The sequence below is a fragment of the Hylobates moloch genome, unplaced genomic scaffold (assembly GCF_009828535.3).
Source record: "Hylobates moloch isolate HMO894 unplaced genomic scaffold, HMol_V3 SCAFFOLD_15, whole genome shotgun sequence".
Taxonomy (NCBI): domain Eukaryota; kingdom Metazoa; phylum Chordata; class Mammalia; order Primates; family Hylobatidae; genus Hylobates; species Hylobates moloch.
This window is the reverse complement of record NW_026652290.1, coordinates 40,426,092-40,446,434: the sequence shown is the minus strand read 5'-3', so window position 1 is coordinate 40,446,434 and position 20,343 is coordinate 40,426,092. Positions and strand designations below refer to the sequence as shown.

General features: G+C 41.4%; 1 protein-coding gene across 3 annotated transcripts in view; it reads left to right on the top strand.

The window, feature by feature from the left end:
• IL18RAP (interleukin 18 receptor accessory protein) overlaps positions 1-19,552 on the top strand; it is a 34,346-nt gene extending 14,794 nt beyond the window's left edge. For all 3 annotated transcript variants that reach the window (XM_058429056.1, XM_032177918.2, XM_032177919.2), the window contains 7 exons: positions 4,157-4,307; positions 8,265-8,330; positions 10,131-10,254; positions 12,110-12,261; positions 13,987-14,124; positions 17,870-18,043; positions 18,788-19,552. In XM_058429056.1, the coding sequence (XP_058285039.1) occupies positions 4,157-4,307; positions 8,265-8,330; positions 10,131-10,254; positions 12,110-12,261; positions 13,987-14,124; positions 17,870-18,043; positions 18,788-19,188 (1,206 nt within the window). In that variant the 3' untranslated portion in view covers positions 19,189-19,552. The remainder of the gene's footprint in view (positions 1-4,156; positions 4,308-8,264; positions 8,331-10,130; positions 10,255-12,109; positions 12,262-13,986; positions 14,125-17,869; positions 18,044-18,787) is intronic.
• Positions 19,553-20,343: the final 791 nt, after the last annotated feature.

Sequence of the window (20,343 nt, the reverse complement as noted above, 5' to 3'; positions counted from 1 at the left end):
CCTAGGGCACCGAGATATGAGTTTTGACGACATTGCTGTGACCTCCCATTAGTAGGACTTTCACCTTGAATAACATTTCCATTGGTGGTTTAAGACAATCTCACTCATGCCACATTCTCTTGCCACACTTCTGACATGGCTGCTGGGTTGATTTTAAGCCCTGTGTTGCATAGAAGGTTTTTGTTTGTTTGTTTGTTTTAGAGATAGGATCTCATTCTGCCACCTAGGTTGGGGTGCGTGGTGTAATCACAACTCACTGTAGTCTTGAACTTCTGGGCTCAAGCGATCCTCCAGCCTTAGCATCTCAAGTAGTTGGGACCACAGGCACACACCACTGCACCCAGCTAATTTTAAAATTTTTTTGTAGAGAAGGGGTTTCACTATGTTGCTCAGGCTTGTTTCAAATTCATGGTTTCAACCAATCCTCCTGCCTTGACCTTCCAAAGTCCTGGGATTACAGGTGTGAGCCATCATGCCAACCACAAAGAAGTCTGTTTGTTTTTTGAGATGGAATCTCTCCCTTTATCGCCTAGGTTGGAGTGCACTGGCACAATCGTGGCTCATTGCAACCTCCACCTCCCAGATTCAAGCTATTCTCTTGCCTCAGCCTCCCGAGTAGCTGGGATTACAGGTGTGCGCCACCACACCCAGCTAATTTTTGTATTTTTAGCAGAGATGGGGTTTCACCATGTTGGCCAGGCTGGTCTCGAACTCCTGACCTCAGGTGATCCACCTGCCTTGGCCTCTCAAAGTGCTGGGATTACAGCTGTGAGCCATCATGCCGACCCCAAAGAAGTTTTGTACCTATACCTGATACTTCTTCTCATTTCCTAGTTCTTGTAACTGGCACCTGTTGGCATCCTGTGGGCCTAGTGCTGTGGAGAACTGCTGAGCATGGTGAGACTGGCTAGATCCAAAGATTAATGTGTTTTTAAATAGAGAAGAAGGTAATTTAATGTGTTTCTAAATAGGAAGAAGATAATTTAGATTATATTTCTCAAAACCGTTTCCAGGGTTGAAACATTGGCCCATTTGATTATTCTCACTATGAACATTTCAGAACTCTGAAGATCTGGGCAGCTTTCTAACACCTGTTCAGAACAATCATCTATATGTCGCCTAACCAACACTGTAACAGAGGAAGCATTTCCTTACTTGTTCAGAACAGAATATTGCCACAGCCCACAATTGTTTTAGCTTTGGGACAGCCCCATTATATGGTTGATTTATTCTGAGTTGGCAGGCAAGTCTTTTCACAAAAACTGAAATCAGCCAGTTCTCTCTATTTTTGTTTGTAGAGTAGGATTTGTAACTGATGTTCATTATTTTATATATATTTCTGTTAAATGCTAATTTGTTGTTTTTAGTCCATTCTACATGTCAAGAGGTTGGAATTCTGATTTTGAATGCTGACATATTAGCCATCACACGCAGGTTTGTGAGACATGTAGATGAGATCAGCATGATATGTTCTCCCTCAAGCCCCTGCTAAAACTACCAACGAGGCTAGCACCAGGGACAGAGTGCTCTGCTGTTGACTCCAGTTTGATCCTTCTAGTTATATATGATCCATTCATCCACAACGCAAGGGTGTTGCTTAATTAACTAAAAGGGCACTTGAATGCTCTATATCTGATCATTCAGCTCACAATGTACCCTTGGTTTAACAGAGAGATCATGAGAATAGTTTTCAAGTGACTCACAATAGTGAAGATACTCTGTGTCTGCTGTACTCCTGTGAACCTGTAGTCTATTCAATTGTGGGCAACAATGAGATTACCTTGATATGATTGTTGTTAGCAAATGCAAGCTGGCTGATATTAACCATCACTTCCTTTTCTAAGGGTTCATAAACCATCTGTTAAATAATTAATTCAAGACTTTCACTAGAAATTGACATCTAGCCCATTATCAATAATTTCCATAATATACTCCATTCCCATTAAAAGATAAATATTAGTTAAAAAAAATCTATCAATAGAATGTTGTTAGTTGATACCTGGGGCAAGAGACTGCAACTACACTTAACAGGAAAGAGCAACATAGACAACAGAAACAGAAAAGCAAAGGGTATATTCAGTGAATGGTCACACTGAATGGCTCACTGTGATGGGAGCTGAGAGCTCTTGAGTGGTTTAATTAGGACTAGAATGGAAACAAAGGTTGTGGGTTGCTCATGATGGTTACGGGGACCTTGTTGAGGTGTTTGAACTTTACGAGTGTGAGTCCTGATCCAGGACAGGATAGAAAGAAGTGGAAACAGAAAGAAGGTGGCAGATGCTAGAGATATTTTCATGTAATAAAATGAAAGATTAAAAGCTTTGACTGGGAGTGTGTGTAAAATAGATGAGTAGCATATTTGGTGTTTTTCTGGCTCAACATATATGACATAGTAGTAGTAAATTCAATTACGAGCAGGAAAGCTGCAATGAATACAGACCTGGACACAATGAGTCTATGATAAGGAACATTAAAATGGACATGAAAACCTGAAATGCACCAGGGAGAATAGGCCAGGGAGGAGAGTGAAAGAAATGAAGGTCTTTGGAGTCCTCCCAGACTAGGTAGTGGAAGTCCAGCTAGGAGCTCCACTGTGTTGCCCAAATCCAGGAAGTACCATTCCCATAGAATAACACAGTGTGCATGATGCTCAGTAGCTGTACTGACTTGTAGTATAAGAAATCAATAATATTGCAGTATAATATTATAATACCTGCCCCTAGTAGTAAGAATAACTGTGTTCTTCTCCCTGCATCACATATACCTTTAAAAGTCCTTTGCAGTGTCTTCATTTTTTTTTTTCATGCCTCCATTCTTTTGAAGACTTACGGACATTATTCATCCATATTCACAGTGGCGGATGTTCCTGTTTCCATATTCTGCTCATGACTGCTTCACATATGAGCAAAACCAAGAGTTCCCTGTGCAGCTGCATTAGCCTCTCTTTGTCCTATGAGGATGATCTGTAATTGTATTATTAGAATGGGTTTCCCATTATCCTTGGCATAAATTGCTTCTCCCTAATTTCTTTTTTTGATGTTTCCTCTAAGTCCCATTTCATAAAGTCTTAATGACACATGCTAAGCCTCACTTACCTTTTTATGGGTAAAAAAGATATATTATTCCCTATCCTCCCCTATGGCTTAGGTGAGGTCTTAGTTACGGCTCTGCGTCCTCCCACCATTACATTCTCATGCGATTTATGACATGTCTCTCCCCCAAATTCTGATCTTTGTATGTTATCACTGCGTCCTCTGAAGTTTTACCTTTGAATTTCCCCCTATGTTTTAAAACTTCCTTTTGAAAATTTCCTGATTCTTGAGATCACCTGGTGTATATTTAGTCTTGTATACCACCACCTCTTGGCCTTGTTTTGCTTCCTGCCCACAGCTGCCCTTCTCTGGCCAGTCTGCCCCCACTCTTAGTCTCCTTTCCAGCCTGCTGGAAATTCCTTCTTGGACCACAGGAAACACACCAGGGATGTGGTGTGGGGGAATCCCAGCTTCTACTAGTAGGCAGGCAAAGTGGAAGGGAAATTCCTCAATCAGAAAATGAAACTCAGAACCAGAAAAAAATGAGGTTGATTCTCAGTGCTCTCACTTAGCAGCTTTGTCAGAAAGAGAAAAAAGCCACTCACGTTCCAGAACCTGTTTGTATAATATACATGAGTTTTTATTTAGAAGTATGTATCTGTTTATATATGTAAATATATACAATATGTGTTATATATATGTGTGTGTATGTGTATATATGTGTGTGTGTGTGTATATATATATATATATACACACACACACATTAAAAAATTCATTTCAGTTTCAGCCCTTAGAACACTACAGGTCTTCCAGAATACTCTCAGGGCTCCAAGTCACGCATGCTCTGGGAAGTCCTATATTAAATAGCTCTTTAGGGGCTGATCAGGTTTGGAGATTTGACTCTCTCATCTCTACACATAATGCAATTGTATTAGAAAATGCCTCTTGTTTCAAATCTACAAGTACAGTTTTTGAACACAATGTCTTCATAGCTTGTGGGATACCCTTATCTCAGATTGACCTTCTTCCTCCCTGTTCAAATTTGTAAGATTTTTCTTTGGGTATGTATTTCATAAAGTTTTTCTATGGCAAAAATTATCTGCTTAAAATATCTTTTGGATTAGAATGGAAAACTCCTCTCTGTGGAAAGGAGCAACCGAATTGTAGTGGATGAAGTTTATGACTATCACCAGGGCACATACGTATGTGATTACACTCAGTCGAATACTGTGAGTTCGTGGACAGTCAGAGCTGTTGTTCAAGTGAGAACCATTGGTAAGTGAGATATTTATCTCAAGATTTGAGATCTGAGCGGCAAATTAAAATTATCTTCTTTTGGCTTAGTAAGTTTTTCCTCTTAGGGAAAGAAAAGGATAGTCATGTACTTGCAATAATGTAAAATCTTTCATGTGGGCAAACATCAAAGTTGCCATCCCCCAAGGAAGGCTAAGTTCCGAAACAGGTTCAAATTCTCACAAGTTGGATTGTCCATGACTATGTCCCTGATTTGCTTTTGTAATAAATTTTAAAAATGTATTAAACATTTCACACACAGAAATATTGTGACATCCAGGTACCTATCACCAGTTTTAACTGTGTTACCATTTCCCACATGCTTAAAATCATAATTTTTTCTTTAAAGTAACAAAATATTGCAAAGACAACTTGAGGTCTATGACCCCATTCTCTTCCAGGCCTTTGCTTCCGCAGTATAGTAGCATCTTGTCATTTATATCATTTCCATTTGTGTTTTTATGCTTTTTCTACATATGTATGCATCTATTAACAAAATAGAATATTGTTTTGAGTTATGAAATGTGTTTTGTGTCATAAACACTTGGTATTATATTAAATTATTGGTTTGCCAATTTACAGCCCCATTAGCATTAAATGCCCTTTATTCCCAAGTAATACTTGGTGTTATCAGACTTTATGACTGGTGTTAAGTGGAGCTTCGTTTTTGTTTGTTTGTTTTCTACTCCATAGTATACTTCCCTGACTAATATGAGGTTGAACATCTTGCTATATGTTTTTTGGTTCATTGGCTTTCTTCCACAACTTGTCTATTTTTGTCCTAACCTTTCCCTTAGGTCGTTCTTACTAGATCGGCAAGCATCAGCTTGAATCAACTACGTGCTAGAATTAATTTAAATGTGGCCTAAGAAGTCAAAACATAAGAGAGCCAGTCACTCATGCTTTATATCAAAGAGCAACAGAGTGGTTGATGTAGCTGTTAGTTAAGATATTAATCTTTTATTACAAGATACAAACCACACAGAGCACCCCAAGACCAAGTGAAACTCTCCTGCCCCTTGCACCCTCTAGCACTTCAGAATTACTTTATATTACTTTAGATTAGATGTTATATAAATAAGATTCATTTTATATTATTAGATTGCTCCTTGAAAGAGAAGTTAGAATGTGAATACCCCACTCGCACCACTTTTCCCCTCCAAGTGATGTGTAATTGTTCTTTTACTCAGCCATCACTTAGCCCCTCAAGTTCTCAATGGCATAATCTGCCTTCCTCTCACCCAAGGGACACCTTGCAACATCTGTCGCATCTATTTCAGTCAAGCCCTCTCTGTCGTCATCCCTGTCTTCCTCATTTAGTCATTCATTCTCGCATTTATTCATTTCCAAACAAATATTTACTGAACATGTAATGTGTGTCAGGCTTGGAGCTAAGGCTACAAGAATGAGTGCCTGGATGCTTTATCTGGCCTCCAAGAACTTTCCATTTAGAGAAGAAGATGAAGATGAAGCAGGCTATCATAATACAGTGCAGCGAGAGAAAGGAGCACTATGGGCACATGGAGACCCACCAGACCCAACCTGGGGAAGCCTGCTCCAAGTGAGAGCTGATGGATGAGGACACACCAGCTCAGTAAGGGTGGGGAGCTTCCATTCCAGACTGAGGAAGCAGCAGAGCTGATGTCCAGGAGATGAAGGAGAGCATCTGGGAGCAAGACTGACATCACACTCCTCTAATACATGTTAAAATTATCTAATTATCTAATAAGTGTTAAAATTTATGAAGGAACAATGGGGAGGCATTGAGGGTTTTAAGTGGGAGAATGTCACGACTGAATTTGTATTCAAGATAGATCACCTTGCTTGCTGGGTTGGAAGTCGGTTTTTAAGAGCAGGAATGGAGGCAGGGAGAAGAGTTAGGAAGTTCTGTGGTCAAGCAGGAAGTTGCTGATAGGGATCTGAACTAGGGAGTGGTAGAGGGAATGGAGAGAAGTGGATGACTTTGGAAATGTTTAAGAGGTACATCTAAAGAATTTGGTGTTCAGGAGCAAGGAAGAGGGAAAGCAGGAGCCATGGATACAAGCCACCCTTTGAGCTGGTCAAGGAGGGAATGTGCTGACAGAGCACATCAATACAGAGGATGAGAGCAGGCACAGTCGTGGAGCAGCAGGCTTGACTCATGGTTAAACCATGCCTCTGCTTGTGCTGTGAATAGACCTAGCAGAGGTGACGAGAAGTAGCTGGACTTGTAGGTCAACAGAGCATGATAATGGTTTTTACGTAAAAGGTAGGCGAAAGGGAAGAATCAAGGATGTTTTTTGTTTTCTGCCCTGGATAAGTTAGTGAATGGTGGTACCCTTTAAGGAGACTGAAAAAGCTGAAGGGAAAGAGCATTTGAAGAGGAGATTAAATACTAGGCTTAAAAGGACTTTTAGTCATCCCAGTCATGATGACAAGTAGGTATTTGGACAAGCCAGTCTGGAGAAGTTAGGGCTGGAGATGTGAATGTGAAGATGGTCAATTTTTACATAATATCTGAAGCCAAAGAACTGAATGAGATCACCTAGGAAGTGGGCATAGAGACAGAAGGGACTAGAGCCAAACCTGGGAATGCTTGAAGAGGTAGAGAAGAGGAAGACAATTCTCAAAGAGGATGGGAACATACATCAGCAAGTGAATATCAGTGGAAGGGTGGAGAGAAGAGCAACAAAGGAAGTGAAATTGATGATGTAGGAAAGACATAACCTCAGGCACCAAGACCTTTCATAGGGAAGAGGCCTAGAGAGTAAACTTACTACCCAGGGGTATCAGGAGGAGTGAAAGAACACTAGGAGAGGACTAATAGTTAAAAGAGACACAGAGGAAGGGATAGGCAGAGAAGCAAATATAGCGGTTGAAGGTAAGCAGTAGAGTACGGGAACATGGAATCAAAAGAAGAGAGGGTTTCAAAGAGAGCAGGGCCGACAGTGTCCAATGCTGCTAAGAGGTAAAGTAGATGAAAAATTTGATTATGCCCAGTGGATTTAGGTGCATAGGTGGCACTTGTGAATTTGGCTAAAGCAGTTTCAGTGGACAGATGGCGGCAGAAATCAGGTTCCATAGGAGGTGAAAAGATGGAGGGAATTAGCACATAGAACTGCCTCTCAAGAATTTGGCTGGGAAGAAAGGAGAGTAAGTGAGGCTGGGATATAAGGCAGGGTGTGTTTTCTCTTTTTTAAGATGATGAGACTGAGCATGAATAAATGCTGATGAGAAGAAGCCCAGAGAAAGAGAGAGAGAGAGAGAGAGGGAGAGAGAGACAAGTTAAAAATACAGGACTGAGATGGTGCGAAGGGGAGAAGGAGGTCTCTGAGAAGTAAAAGTAGATGAGGTCAACAGCAAAGACCCTGAATTTTTCTTTATCCAGAAAAAGACACACCTTCAGGAGGAAGTTTGACAGTGGAGGCATATTTGACAGTGGAGGCATATTTGATAGTGGAGGCATATTTTTGGCAAGATGTTGATGGATAAAATTGTTAATTAAGAACTGGACTCTTCTTTATTTTGAAATAAACCATGAGTTTAAGGATGGACGGGTGGACTTGGATATGCTTGACTTGCACAGTTTCTTGGGTGGATTCTCCTTTTGGTTCAATTACTCAGCCAGATGGCACCACAAAGAAATCTTGTGGGAAAAGACAGGGATAAGAGCTCAGGTCTGCAAGGGGCAGGATTAGTGTGAAAGAGAATGCACGCAGGTGGATATGGATCAATTAACAACTAATGTTTTACCAGCACCCACAACCTAATGTGGCAGTCATTTTAGGGGGCAAGCTTTTCACATGGAAACCGGAATTCCTAAACTTACAGATAATTAGTAAAATGTGAAGACAGAGCTCCAAGACATTTAGATCAAAGTGTGGCTGTGCACCCAAATCTTCATCAAGCAGGCCTTCAGACTTCTCAATGCAAATAATAATCTTTGTTTTCATCTTTCAGTGGGAGACACTAAACTCAAACCAGATATTTTGGATCCTGTCGAGAGCACACTGGAAGTAGAACTTGGTAAGCTGGGCCTCATCGCCTTTGAATGAAATTGTGCTGCTGGGAGCAGGTCTAAGTGTGATAGAAGGAAAACAGCATTGGGATTTCCAGTCAAACAGAATTGGGTGTGAATCGTAACTCAGCCATTGACTAGTTTTGTGACCTTGCACAGTTACTTCATCCTTTAAGCCTCAGTACTTAAATCCGCAAATAGCTATCATAAAACTGACCCTAAAAGATTACATTGCAGGCTGGGCATGGTGACTCATGCCTGTAATTCCAGCACTTCGGGAGGCTGAGGTGGGTAGATCTCTTGAGGTCAGGAGTTTGAGACCAGCCTGGCCAACATGGTGAAACCCCATCTCTACTAAAACTACAAAAATTAGCCAGGCGTGGGTGTGGGTGCCTGTAATCCCAGCTACTCAGGATGGTGAGGCAGGAGAATCACCTGAACCTGGGAGGCAGAGATTACAGTGAGCCAAGATCGTACCATTGCACTCCATCCTGGGTGACAGAGGGGGATTCCATCTCAAAGAAAAAAAAATTATATTGAGAAATAATGGGACAATGTATGTTAAGTGGCTGGAGCATAAAACCTGATCAATAGATTTTATTCTTCCTTAACTTCCCCCAGGAACAGATTTCGTATATGTTGGTTAGGTCTATCAGTTATGACTACAAATTTGCCAACCCGAGTAATATTAACTCTTATGAATATGACATTTAGTCTGGCATTTAAGAGAATTGTAGTAGAATTCTACAACCCCTGCTCAAACAATTTGTATTCTAAAGTAGTGTCTTCTTTGGGGTTGAGGAGAAATTGACTTCCCTGTGGGTATCCTTTTATTTTGTCAACTTCAATAACATCTATGTCTTTCTACACAGACAAATAAGAATTGCTGTATTAAAAATAAAATGCTGTTTTTCTTTTAGTAATATAAATATTTTTCTAAAATGCTACTAAAAGATTTATTATTTTAGAAAGAAATGTAAAAATACATGTTATGATATAAGATCACTAGATGGCAGGAATGGTGTGTTCTGACTCTAGAAATAGCGCTAGCTATATGCTCAACATCACAGGAATGGAAGGAAGGAGGAAAGAAGGAGGAAAAAATTAGATTATTCAAATAGTCAAGTTACATATGGATTAGTTAATTATAAAGTATTACCAGTGGAAAAATGTTAAGGTGCAAAGATGAGTTTTCAAATGGAGCTCCTAATCATTTCATGGTTAAATATTAAGTTTGAGGCACAGCATATCTGAATATTCCTCATGAAAAAAATGGGTAGAAAAAAGTTAGTCTCATACCATGCATGCCTATCCATAGTGAATTGTTCAGAAAAATTGTTTAATATCAAAATGATTTTTTATTTAAACCATGTGCTACAATAACCTTATGATTTTTACTTAATAAACAAATATTGGATAGTAATATTTTCTTTATGGACACACCTTGTACTTCAACAGTAGTGCAGAAGACTGGGCTGATCTCAGAAACTCCTCATTTTCTTAGTTTTTCTTAGTGTCTCCCTCAATCCACATAAGGACGCTTAGTGATATAACCATGCTCATCTTCATTTTAAGAACATATGGTCATATGGTTGAGATAGAAGGATTGCCCAATAGAACAAATGTACCTGGTTTTATGCATTTCTGAATGAGAGCTGTGTACATGCTTCATTATTTCTGGCACACATATTCTACCTGCAAACCTGACTGCATCAGGAAACAGCTTCTGGCGACGTCTTCCTCCCAGGCATAGGACAAAGTGTACTCACCAGCTTCCTTCTTGTTTTCTGTGGCCTCTTCATTTTCAGGAAAGCCTTTAACTATTAGCTGCAAAGCACGATTTGGCTTTGAAAGGGTCTTTAACCCTGTCATAAAATGGTACATCAAAGATTCTGACCTAGAGTGGGAAGTCTCAGTACCTGAGGCGAAAAGGTAAGAAAAAAACTTATTCTGTTCTCTGCAATTCAGAAGAGACACTTTTACCTTTAGAATCTCTGAACCATACAGTTGATGGTGTAGCCACGAGCACCGACTAGTGGTGAAAATAAAAGTACAGAAATGCAAAGTGCAAAGGGTCATTGAATGAAATATTTAAGTTGCTTTAAACCTCAATTTGTAGAAACAGTTTGACGTGGCTGCTTTCAAAGTCAAGCTATTGAGCAAACAGATGTACTGACCCAGACTGCTTGGAGATAAGTAATACGTCCAAGAAATGGGAGGAAATGCTGCTTACCCTCACTCTGCTTTTCACCGGTGCCACCCGTTCAGAGAGTGTGGCAGGTCCAGGGATTCAGATGTGTGGGGTAATGGACAGTCTGGAAAACATCCAGGGGAAATGGCATCATAATAAGAAGTCTGACAAAAAATATGTGAAGTGAGGAATACCTGAAGCAACTTAACCCCGAAAAAGAGGCTTAGAGGAGGGCTCTCTGTCTTGAAATCCGTGGGAGCTATTACGTTGTTTGAGAAATTTGACTTGGTTTGTTGCTCTTTGGAGCACAGAACCCGGATCAGTGGTTCGAATTTACTGGTGAGATATTTTGGCCGGTAGAAAACCCTAGATATTTGGAGCTATCCAATCACAAAAAAAGTTGATCTCCAGTCCCCAGAAGGATCAAAGGGCCTGGATCCAGTGATGTCCAATCAGACGTGTCTCTAAAGGATGCATTCCCTGATTTTTTGAAGATGTGATCCAGAGTAAGAGTCTATGCATTAAGTACCTTCTTCTGATACTTAATAGATATCAATAAGCAAATGCCATATCATTTTGAAAAGTATACATCATTACAAAAAAAGTACAGAACAGATTTTGGTCACAACGATAAAATTTAGTAAGAACCTTTAAGATCAGGAAGGTCATTGGGGCCCATCTTAAGCTGTTATTGCATTAGAGTTCACAGTAGGAGAGTGTAGTCAAGATGCTTTGACATCACCCACCCTTGAGTTTAAACCCATTTTCTATCTGGTGGCAATATGACCCTTAGCCCTTGTGAGCCTCCATCACCCATTGATAATCTATGGATAATAGCCTGCACTTTGCAAGCTCACTGGGAGGGGTGGTTACAGCAGAGGTGTTATGCCTATCACAATGTGTGACAGGTAGGAAGCACTCAGTGAATAGCAGCTGGCATCGTGGTCTCAGAGCAACACAGCCTAAAACATCATTCACATACACAAGATTTCTTAACACAAAGATGGATTGTAGATTGGTAACTTCAGATAACTCAAATTGCGAATAAATGCCAAGACTCCCAACTTCTTGGGTGGAGCAGCATGGCATAAGCCCAGGAATCAGGCAGCCCATTCCCTGCGGTGTGGCTGGGGCTACTCACCCACCTTCTTTGCCTTGTCCTTGTCACTGGCCAAGGCCATTATGATCCTATTATACTCTAGGGTTCCTGGGAGGTGAGGAATGGAGGACATTAGAGTCCATATTTGGTGTGCAGAAGAGGGACTGATACATAGTAAACCTTCAGTAGGAGTTGGTCATTTTAAATATTTTTCTTAAGGTATTGTTATTATCTATTTTCAAGGGGAATTCTTAGAGTAAGGAAGGTCAGATGAGTCTCACAAGTAAATAATGTTTTAGCGTGAATGCTTAGAAGAGTCAATAATTGAGTCAAGAATGAGCCCTTTTTGACCATCTTACATTCTCATGGTATCTTATACTATTGATCTCACAGTTCTCTAAAAGCCAAACTGTTGGCTGCTTATACTTGTTCCAAATGCTGCAAATGGGTGTCAATGTATGTTACTGAATGGAGTGGTATTTTTTCTCCTTTCTCAGTATTAAATCCACTTTAAAGGATGAAATCATTGAGCGTAATATCATCTTGGAAAAAGTCACTCAGCGTGATCTTCGCAGGAAGTTTGTTTGCTTTGTCCAGAACTCCATTGGAAACACAACCCAGTCCGTCCAACTGAAAGAAAAGAGAGGAGGTAAGCCCAGAAGGTTGCCCAGGAGGCATGAAACTGCTTTCACTTGAGAGGGGAGGAGTTTTCCTAAAGAATAGTAATAATGGTGACAGCGATTACATTTTCTAGATGACAGACATTGTTTTAAGCACTTTCCTGGTGTCAACCCATTTAATACCTTGACCAAAGCCACACAACTAGTAAACTGCATATTACTGGTTTAGAGCTAGTTCTCTTAAGTAATACTCTGCGTTCGGGAGGCCATGTTGGAAAAGCAACTCATTCAGGCACTCATTCATTCATGTATTCATTCTACAATACTATGGGGCATGCCCAGAGTGGCAGGCATTGTGCTAAGACCTAGCCTCCTTTCCAATTTTTCTTTCCTGGCTTTCAAATCCACAGGACATGATGGATTCATGTTCTGATGAATGGAGAATGGAAGAGAGAAGGAGTAATCTTGTTCATTGTTCAAAATGGTGTGTGTATATCACAGATATATTAAAAAAAAAAAAGCTGGAGTAGAAATTCTAGGTAAGGAATAGCATTTAAATTTCTTTAAAAAGATGCCCGCCCAGAGATGAAATTGATATCACTCATTCCTTTAATTAATAGAGAACTGTAATTATAAGCAGGTTTGAATGTTTCTGAGGCTTAAACAAGACACAGTGTGTTCTGGCCTGTAGTAAACGCTCTGTGAAGGGGATTGTCCCCCATGGGAGTATGCAGCAGATCCCTCGTGTCAGGTAAGACAGATGGGACTCCTGGTCTCAGGAAATTTAGGCTGCAGTAGGAATGATAATACAACAAAATAATTTACAATATGCAATGAGAGAGATGTAAATGGATTGTGTGGAAGTTTACAAGAGGAAAAAATAAAATGAATATGATAAGTTTCCCAGGCCACCCTCATCAGGAACTGCCCATCTCCCTGGGTTCTCTAGTGTTTATTGTAAGACAGTTCTCAAAATGTGATTTTTAAAAATTTTATTTTAATAGGTTTTGGGGGTACAGGTGGTTTTTGGTTACATGGATAAATTCTTTATCTAAAATCTTTAGATTTTTGAGATTTTGGCATACCCATCACCTGAGCAGTGTACACTGTACCCAGTGTGTAGTCTTTTATCCCTCACTCCCCTCCCACCCTTCTCCCTCAGTCTCTAAAGTCCATTGTATTATTATTATGCCTTTGCATCCTCATAGCTTAGCTCCCACTTAATAAGTGAAAACACACAATGTTTTGTTTTTCGTTCCTGAGTTACTTCACGTAGAATAATGGTATCCACCATTCTGGCTAACAAGGTGAAACCCTGTCTTTACTAAAAATACAAAAAAAAATTAGCCGGGCGTGGTGATGGGCGCCTGTAGTCCCAGCTACTCGGGAGGCTGAGGCAGGAGAATGGCGTGAACCTGGGAGGCGGAGCTTGCAGTGAGCCGAGATGGTGCCACTGCACTCCAGCCTGGGCAACAGAGAAAGACTCCATCTCAAAAATAAAAAAAAGGATAATGGTCTCCAACTCCATCCAGGTTGCTGCAGATGCCATTATTTCGTTCTTTTTTATGGCTGAGTAGTATTCCATAGTGTGATTTAAGAGGTTTCCAGATTCACAAAAACTGCTGCTAGTGGCAATGATTTTGATAAAATAATAGAGCCGGAAAAGGTGCCGGGTGGGCCATAGTGCTGGCCTGAACACGGTCTTGGTCCAATCCCGCTGCCTCTGTCTCTTCATACTGGCCCTGTCTCCACAGTGGTGCTCCTGTACATCCTGCTTGGCACCATCGGGACCCTGGTGGCTGTGCTGGCGGCGTGTGCCCTCCTCTACAGGCACTGGATTGAAATAGTGCTGCTGTACCGGACCTACCAGAGCAAGGACGAGACGCTTGGGGGTAAGTTTACCTCCACATGCAGCCCTCTGACTTTTCCTTTCGGAATTGACTTGGAGCAGGACAACAGAAAATACCATCACTACCCCTTGGCTTTGTTTCCTCAGAGTTACCTTAGAAAAGAATTTCAAACGTCCCCTGCCAGCCAGGGCAGGGGGAGCTGAAGAAAGAAATGTCCCCACTGGATAAAGTCATGCCCCTGAGGTTTTGAGGCCTTCCTCCAGGTCTAGTGACCTCACACTGAGGAAGGCTGGAGAAACAATTATTTTTTTCATTCCAGTTGCCAGGAATCTTGTAGGCAATGCTATTGTGAAACATGTTGGACTTAAAAATAATCCCTCTATAACCAACCTAAAGCAATAGGGCAAATGAGTGAACATCTCTGTGCCTTTGTTTCCTCATCTATAAAACAGGATTGTCATAGCACCAATTGCAAAGGATGCTGTGAGGGCTCATTGATGTATTCTTAAGACACATTTAGTATTCATTTATTTATGTATTTATGTATTTATTTATTTTGAGATGGAGTCTTGCTCTGTCTCCCAGGCTGGAGTGCGGTGGTGCCATCTCAGCTCACTGCAATCTCCGCCTCCTAGGTTCAAGCAATTCTCCTACCTCAGCCTCCTGAGTAGCCAGGATTACAGGCATGCTCTACCACACCCAGCTATTGTTTGTGTTTTTTAGTAGAGACTGCTGGGTTTCACCATGTTGGCCAGGCTGGTGTCGAACTCCTGACCTCAAATGATCTGTCTGCCTTGGCCTCCCAAAGTGCTGGGATTACAGGCGTGAGCCACCGTGCCCAGCCACGTTAAGTATTTAGAATGGTGCCCAGCACACGGTAAATGCTCAGCGTGTGCCAGGCTATGGCTGTTTCTTGAGGATTAGAGTGTATGCCTGCCATGCATGTTAGCTACTTTAATGGTCACAGCAATTCTACCAGCCAGGTAGAGAGACAGGAAGTCATGTGCCTACAATTGAACTACTGGAAGGCATTAGAGCTTGGGATTTGGGCACAGGTTGTCTGGTTTAAGGGATCTCACGAGCTGTTACCTCAGTTAACCTCATCTGTAAAATGAGGGTTTTAAGATGGTGGGAATGCCCCCAAAAGTGAGAAGTCCTATAAAATGCAAGTGTTATTACTGTTAATGAAGCACCTGTCAGTATTTCAGGCAGGATAATCATGTTCATTGATGTTTGCTTCTTTGGAATAGAAGCATTGCTTATGTTTTTTTCTAGTCCTGGAAATCTCTAAGATTAGAAGGTTTGCAGTTTTAATAAATGACTCTGTTGCTTGGAAAAAACAGAATCCCTTTTTGCTGGATTTCAGGGATAATTATTTACCTTACTGAGAGGCCCCTCCAAACTCCAGTGCTTTCCCAAACTAGGAATTCAGTGAGGAGTTGTCAGATCCCTAGGGGAAGAAAGGGTGAATAAAGACTGGCATGGGAGGCTGGTTGTGGTGGCTCACACCTGTAATCCCAGCACTTTGGGAGGCCAAAGTGGGAGGAATGCTTGAGCTCAGGAGTTCGAGACCAGCCTGGGCACCATGGTGAAACTTGCTTCTACAAGAAATTTTTTAAAGTTAGCTAGGCGTGATGGTGCCGCCCTGTAGTTCCAGCTACTTAGGAGGCTGAGGTGGGAGAATCACCTGAGCCCAGGAGGTCAAGGATGCAGTGAGCCATGATTATATCACTGCACTCCAGCCTGGGTGGCAGAGCTACACCCTATCTCAAAAAAAAAAAAAAAAAAGAAAGAAAAAGAAAAAAAAAAAAGTGGCCCGGAGCAGTGGCTCACATCTGTCATCCCAGCACTTTGGGAGGTCCAGCCGGGCAGATCACTTGAAGTCTGGAGTTTGAGATCAGCCTGGCCAACACGGTGCAACCCCATCCTTACCAAAAATACAAAATGTAGCCAGGCTTGGTGGCAGGCACCTGTAATCCCAGCTACTCGGGAGGCTGAGGCAGGAGAATCACTTGAACCTGGGAGGTGGAGGTTGCAGTGAGCCAAGATCATGCCACTGCACTCCAGCCTGGGTGACAGAGCAAGTCTCTGCCTCAAAAAAAAGAAAGAAAGAAATGCATCAGTCACATCTTTCTTTAAACTAACTATTGAGAATACATACCAGAAATCCTTAAGCCAAATGTTTTTAAGATTTATTTTAATAACTTTTTTGAATGAAGCAAATTATGTAATCAATGTCTTAAAATGCTATTTACCTTACGATTCTGGAGCTGGCATAGAAGAGTCAGTCAGTGGGGAAACATTTACTTGTGTCCTTTCTTTTTCTACTTTGCAAAGACAATGTTTTAGTGATCAGATCTGGAGGCAGAATCCAGTTTTCAAGCACAGGGATGCAGTGCCCTCTGTTGGCCAACCTAACACTTTTTAGCAAAATGACTGCTTTGAAGTTAATGCTAAGTAACCAAAATTTTAGAGATGCAGAATGTTAGAATTCTGGAAGACCTCAGAGATCATCTAATACTCCACTCTCTAATTTTATGACTAAATAAATGTAGTTTCCATGTTATAGAAAAATTTTAGTTTGCTGGGATTTCACATGATATGGAAGAAATAGAGGCAACTATGGTGTGTTACACATTTAAACAACACAGCACCTACCTGCCAGCCATGCCCCACAAGTCTTGTCCTTCCTACATGAGCAGTGAGGTGCTTCATAGGTTAGTTTCCCAACCTCAGCTCTTTTACATCCTCCTCTATTGACTCTGGGACCTTCCTTTTTGGTACCTGGTACTTCCATCCACTGAGGCATCTTTTTAGGTTTACCTTGAACATGGTGTACTACTAAATAGCATCAGCAATCAGGGCTATTGTTTACGGTTTTGTAAAAATACTTTGAGAGGGATTGTGGAAATTGCTGGAATACAAATCTGATGTATCCCATTCCAAAGCCTGTGAGTTAAGTGTCGGGATTTTCTACTTCTTCCAATGAGTTCCTTAGTCTCAGTAATCATATGCATTTATGAAGTATGCATAGGAAAATACACGATATTTCCAAGGTCTCATATGCCTCTGTTGACTATATTATTTTACATATTATATAAATCATTATTTTATAATATAGTCAACAGAGGCATATGAGACCTTGAAAATATCCTATAGCAAGTTATATATATATATAGTTTTCCATCTAGAATAGAGGGGAATGGACATTTATCTTGTGCCTCCTATGAGCCAGGCACCAAGAAATTCATATACATTATCTCATGAAACCCTTAAAACAGCCTGCCCAGGAGTTATGATTGTCTTTATTTTACATATGGGGATTCACATATCAGCGTATGGGTCGTCAACTCTCCGAGGAAGTACTTTTTCTCCTTGGATACAATGTGCTGGGTTGTGTTAGCAGTACTTTGCTTACTGGATATCATCATGTTGGATGGGGCAGACTCCTGTTTGATGTGTGACTAATGAGACAGAAACACTGCAGGTGCAAAGAAGGCTCAGAGAAACTCCTGAGTTCATGTGATTTGATCAAAGAATGCCTCAGCCGTTTGACCTAAAATCAGTAAAAATGCAAGAGTGCTTCATAAATTAGAATTCAATTTGGGGTGAACAATCAATACCACTCAGTGGTATGATTTTGAAATGAATTTTTAAAATCAATTTAGTCATGATCCCAAATATTATTTCTTATTCATTTACCATATGATTCAAGCATATGTATGTGTACCATGATAGTAAAAAAAAGTAAATGACTTATGTTTTTATAAATTTTCCTATTCTTCAGATAAAAAGGATTTTGATGCTTTCGTATCCTATGCAAAACGGAGCTCTTTTCCAAGTGAGGCCACTTCATCCCTGAGTGAAGAACACTTGGCCCTGAGCCTATTTCCTGATGTTTTAGAAAACAAATATGGATATACCTTGTGTTTGCTTGAAAGAGATGTGGCTCCAGGAGGAGGTAAGTCCAACATGTCAAGAAAAACTGCAGTGCAAAAAGGGCAGTTTAATTCAATCTCCAAGTCTTTTTTGTCATTATTTGTTTTGGAATATAGATCTGGGAGATTACATGAGATTAGAACATCTTGGGCAACAACACAGAAACTATATGTTCCAGAGATGTGTTCCATTATCAAACAGATCCATCAGCAGAAGAAAACAATGATATGGGGCCCTAGGCAGTCCTTCTAAAACAAAGATACCTCTCCTGGCTTCGCAGCTGAAGGCTGCGAAGTGAACTACTGGGTCACCCCAATTTAGTGGCCCCTCTGATTTCTGGGACTCTGCCTTCCACAAAGCTCACTCAGCACTGGGTCAAGCAGGCTTCTCAGGCCTGGGCCAAGCCCTGGACACCCTGAGAGGTCCAGATCTCAGCCTGTCCTGCTGGCCTCCTCCTCCTTAGATACCCCCATCAAGGAGCCTGGGATGTTCCATGGCTCCCATTATCCCAGCTTACCTAGTTCCAGTTAGCTTTATTCCTAGAGGAATTGCCAATCTGGGGAGACTGAACACAAAGCAGGGAATGTAAAGGTGAGAGTCACTAGACACTGGAGCGTATCTCCAACTGGCAATAGAGCTGATACAATGTAAGTGGTAGAGTAAACATGTCTCCCTTCCTCCTTATGTAAGAGAATCCATTGCAAGGACCTCTCTGACTCAAGGTTTAACAATATCAATCGCAAATAATCAAATGTTTTATTTCCAGTGTATGCAGAAGACATTGTGAGCATTATTAAGAGAAGCAGAAGAGGAATATTTATCTTGAGCCCCAACTATGTCAATGGACCCAGTATCTTTGAATTACAAGCAGCGGTGAATCTTGCCTTGGATGATCAAACACTGAAACTCATTTTAATTAAGTTCTGTTACTTCCAAGAGCCAGAGTCTCTACCTCATCTTGTGAAAAAAGCTCTCAGGGTTTTGCCCACAGTTACGTGGAGAGGCTTAAAATCAGTTCCTCCCAATTCTAGGTTCTGGACCAAAATGCGCTACCACATGCCGGTGAAAAACTCTCAGGGATTCACGTGGAACCATCTCAGAATTACCTCTAGGATTTTTCAGTGGAAAGGACTCAGTAGAACAGAAACCACTGGGAGGAGCTCCTAGCCTAAGGGATGGTGAAATGAGCCCTGGAGCCCCCTCCCGTCCAGTCCCTGGGATACAGATGTTGCTGGACAGAACTCACAGCTCTGTGTGTGTGTGTGTTCAGGCTGATAGGAAATTCATAGTCTCCTGCCAGCACCGAGCAAGCCTGATGGACAATGGAATGGGATTGAGACTGTGGTTTAGAGCCTTTGATTTCCTGGACTGGACAGAGGGCGAATGAATTCTCTAGACCTTGGGTACTTTCAATACACAACACCCCTAAGATTTCCCAGTGGTCTGAGCAGAATAAGAAAATACAGCTACTTCTGCCTTATGGCTAGGGACTGTCATGTCTACCATGTATTGTACATATGACTTTATGTATGCTTGCAATCAAATAAATATTATTTTATTAGAAACGAGTGATTTTTTTTTTATTGAGACAGAGTCTCATTCTGTCGCCCAGGCTGGAATGCATGTTATTGGCTCACTGCAACCTCCGCCCCCTGGGTTCAAGCAATTCTCTGGCCTCAGCCTCCCTTGTAACTGGGATTACATGCACGAACTAACATGCCCAGGTAATTTTTGTATTTTTAGTAGAGACGGGGTTTCACCATGTTGGCCAGGCTGGTCTCGAACTCCTGACTTCAGGAGATCCGCCCACCTCTGCCTCCCAAAGTGCTGGGATTACAGGCATGAGCCACCATGCCTGGCCTTAGAAACAAGTGATTTAAACTCTGCCTGCAGAATTTCTGTAAAGAAGACAATTCATACTCCATGGTCAGCCAACGACTCTGGAGCACAGAAAGTGAGCATAAAAGGTAAAGACTAACAGGACCCAGAATAGACAGGGCTAGGGTTGGTTTCTACTGTGTCCTTATGTGAAGTGCCCACACTGGGTGGATGAACTAGAGGAAGAATCCCTTTTTTTGGGAGGGGCAGATGCAGTCTGTGCCAGGATATAGGCTTGGAAAGAAGAGTAGGGTTAATTTCAGCTCCTCCTTGTGATGTCGGCCAGAGATCTTTGTGTTAGGTATAAAAGTGTAACTCCTTACCCTGCGCCCCTGGAAGTACAGACCAACTGGACCAAAATGATCAGGCCAATGAAGAGACAAGGAATGGACTTGCAGTGACATACAAAGCAGAGAGACAGTGGCCAGAGTCAGCAGTGCAGCT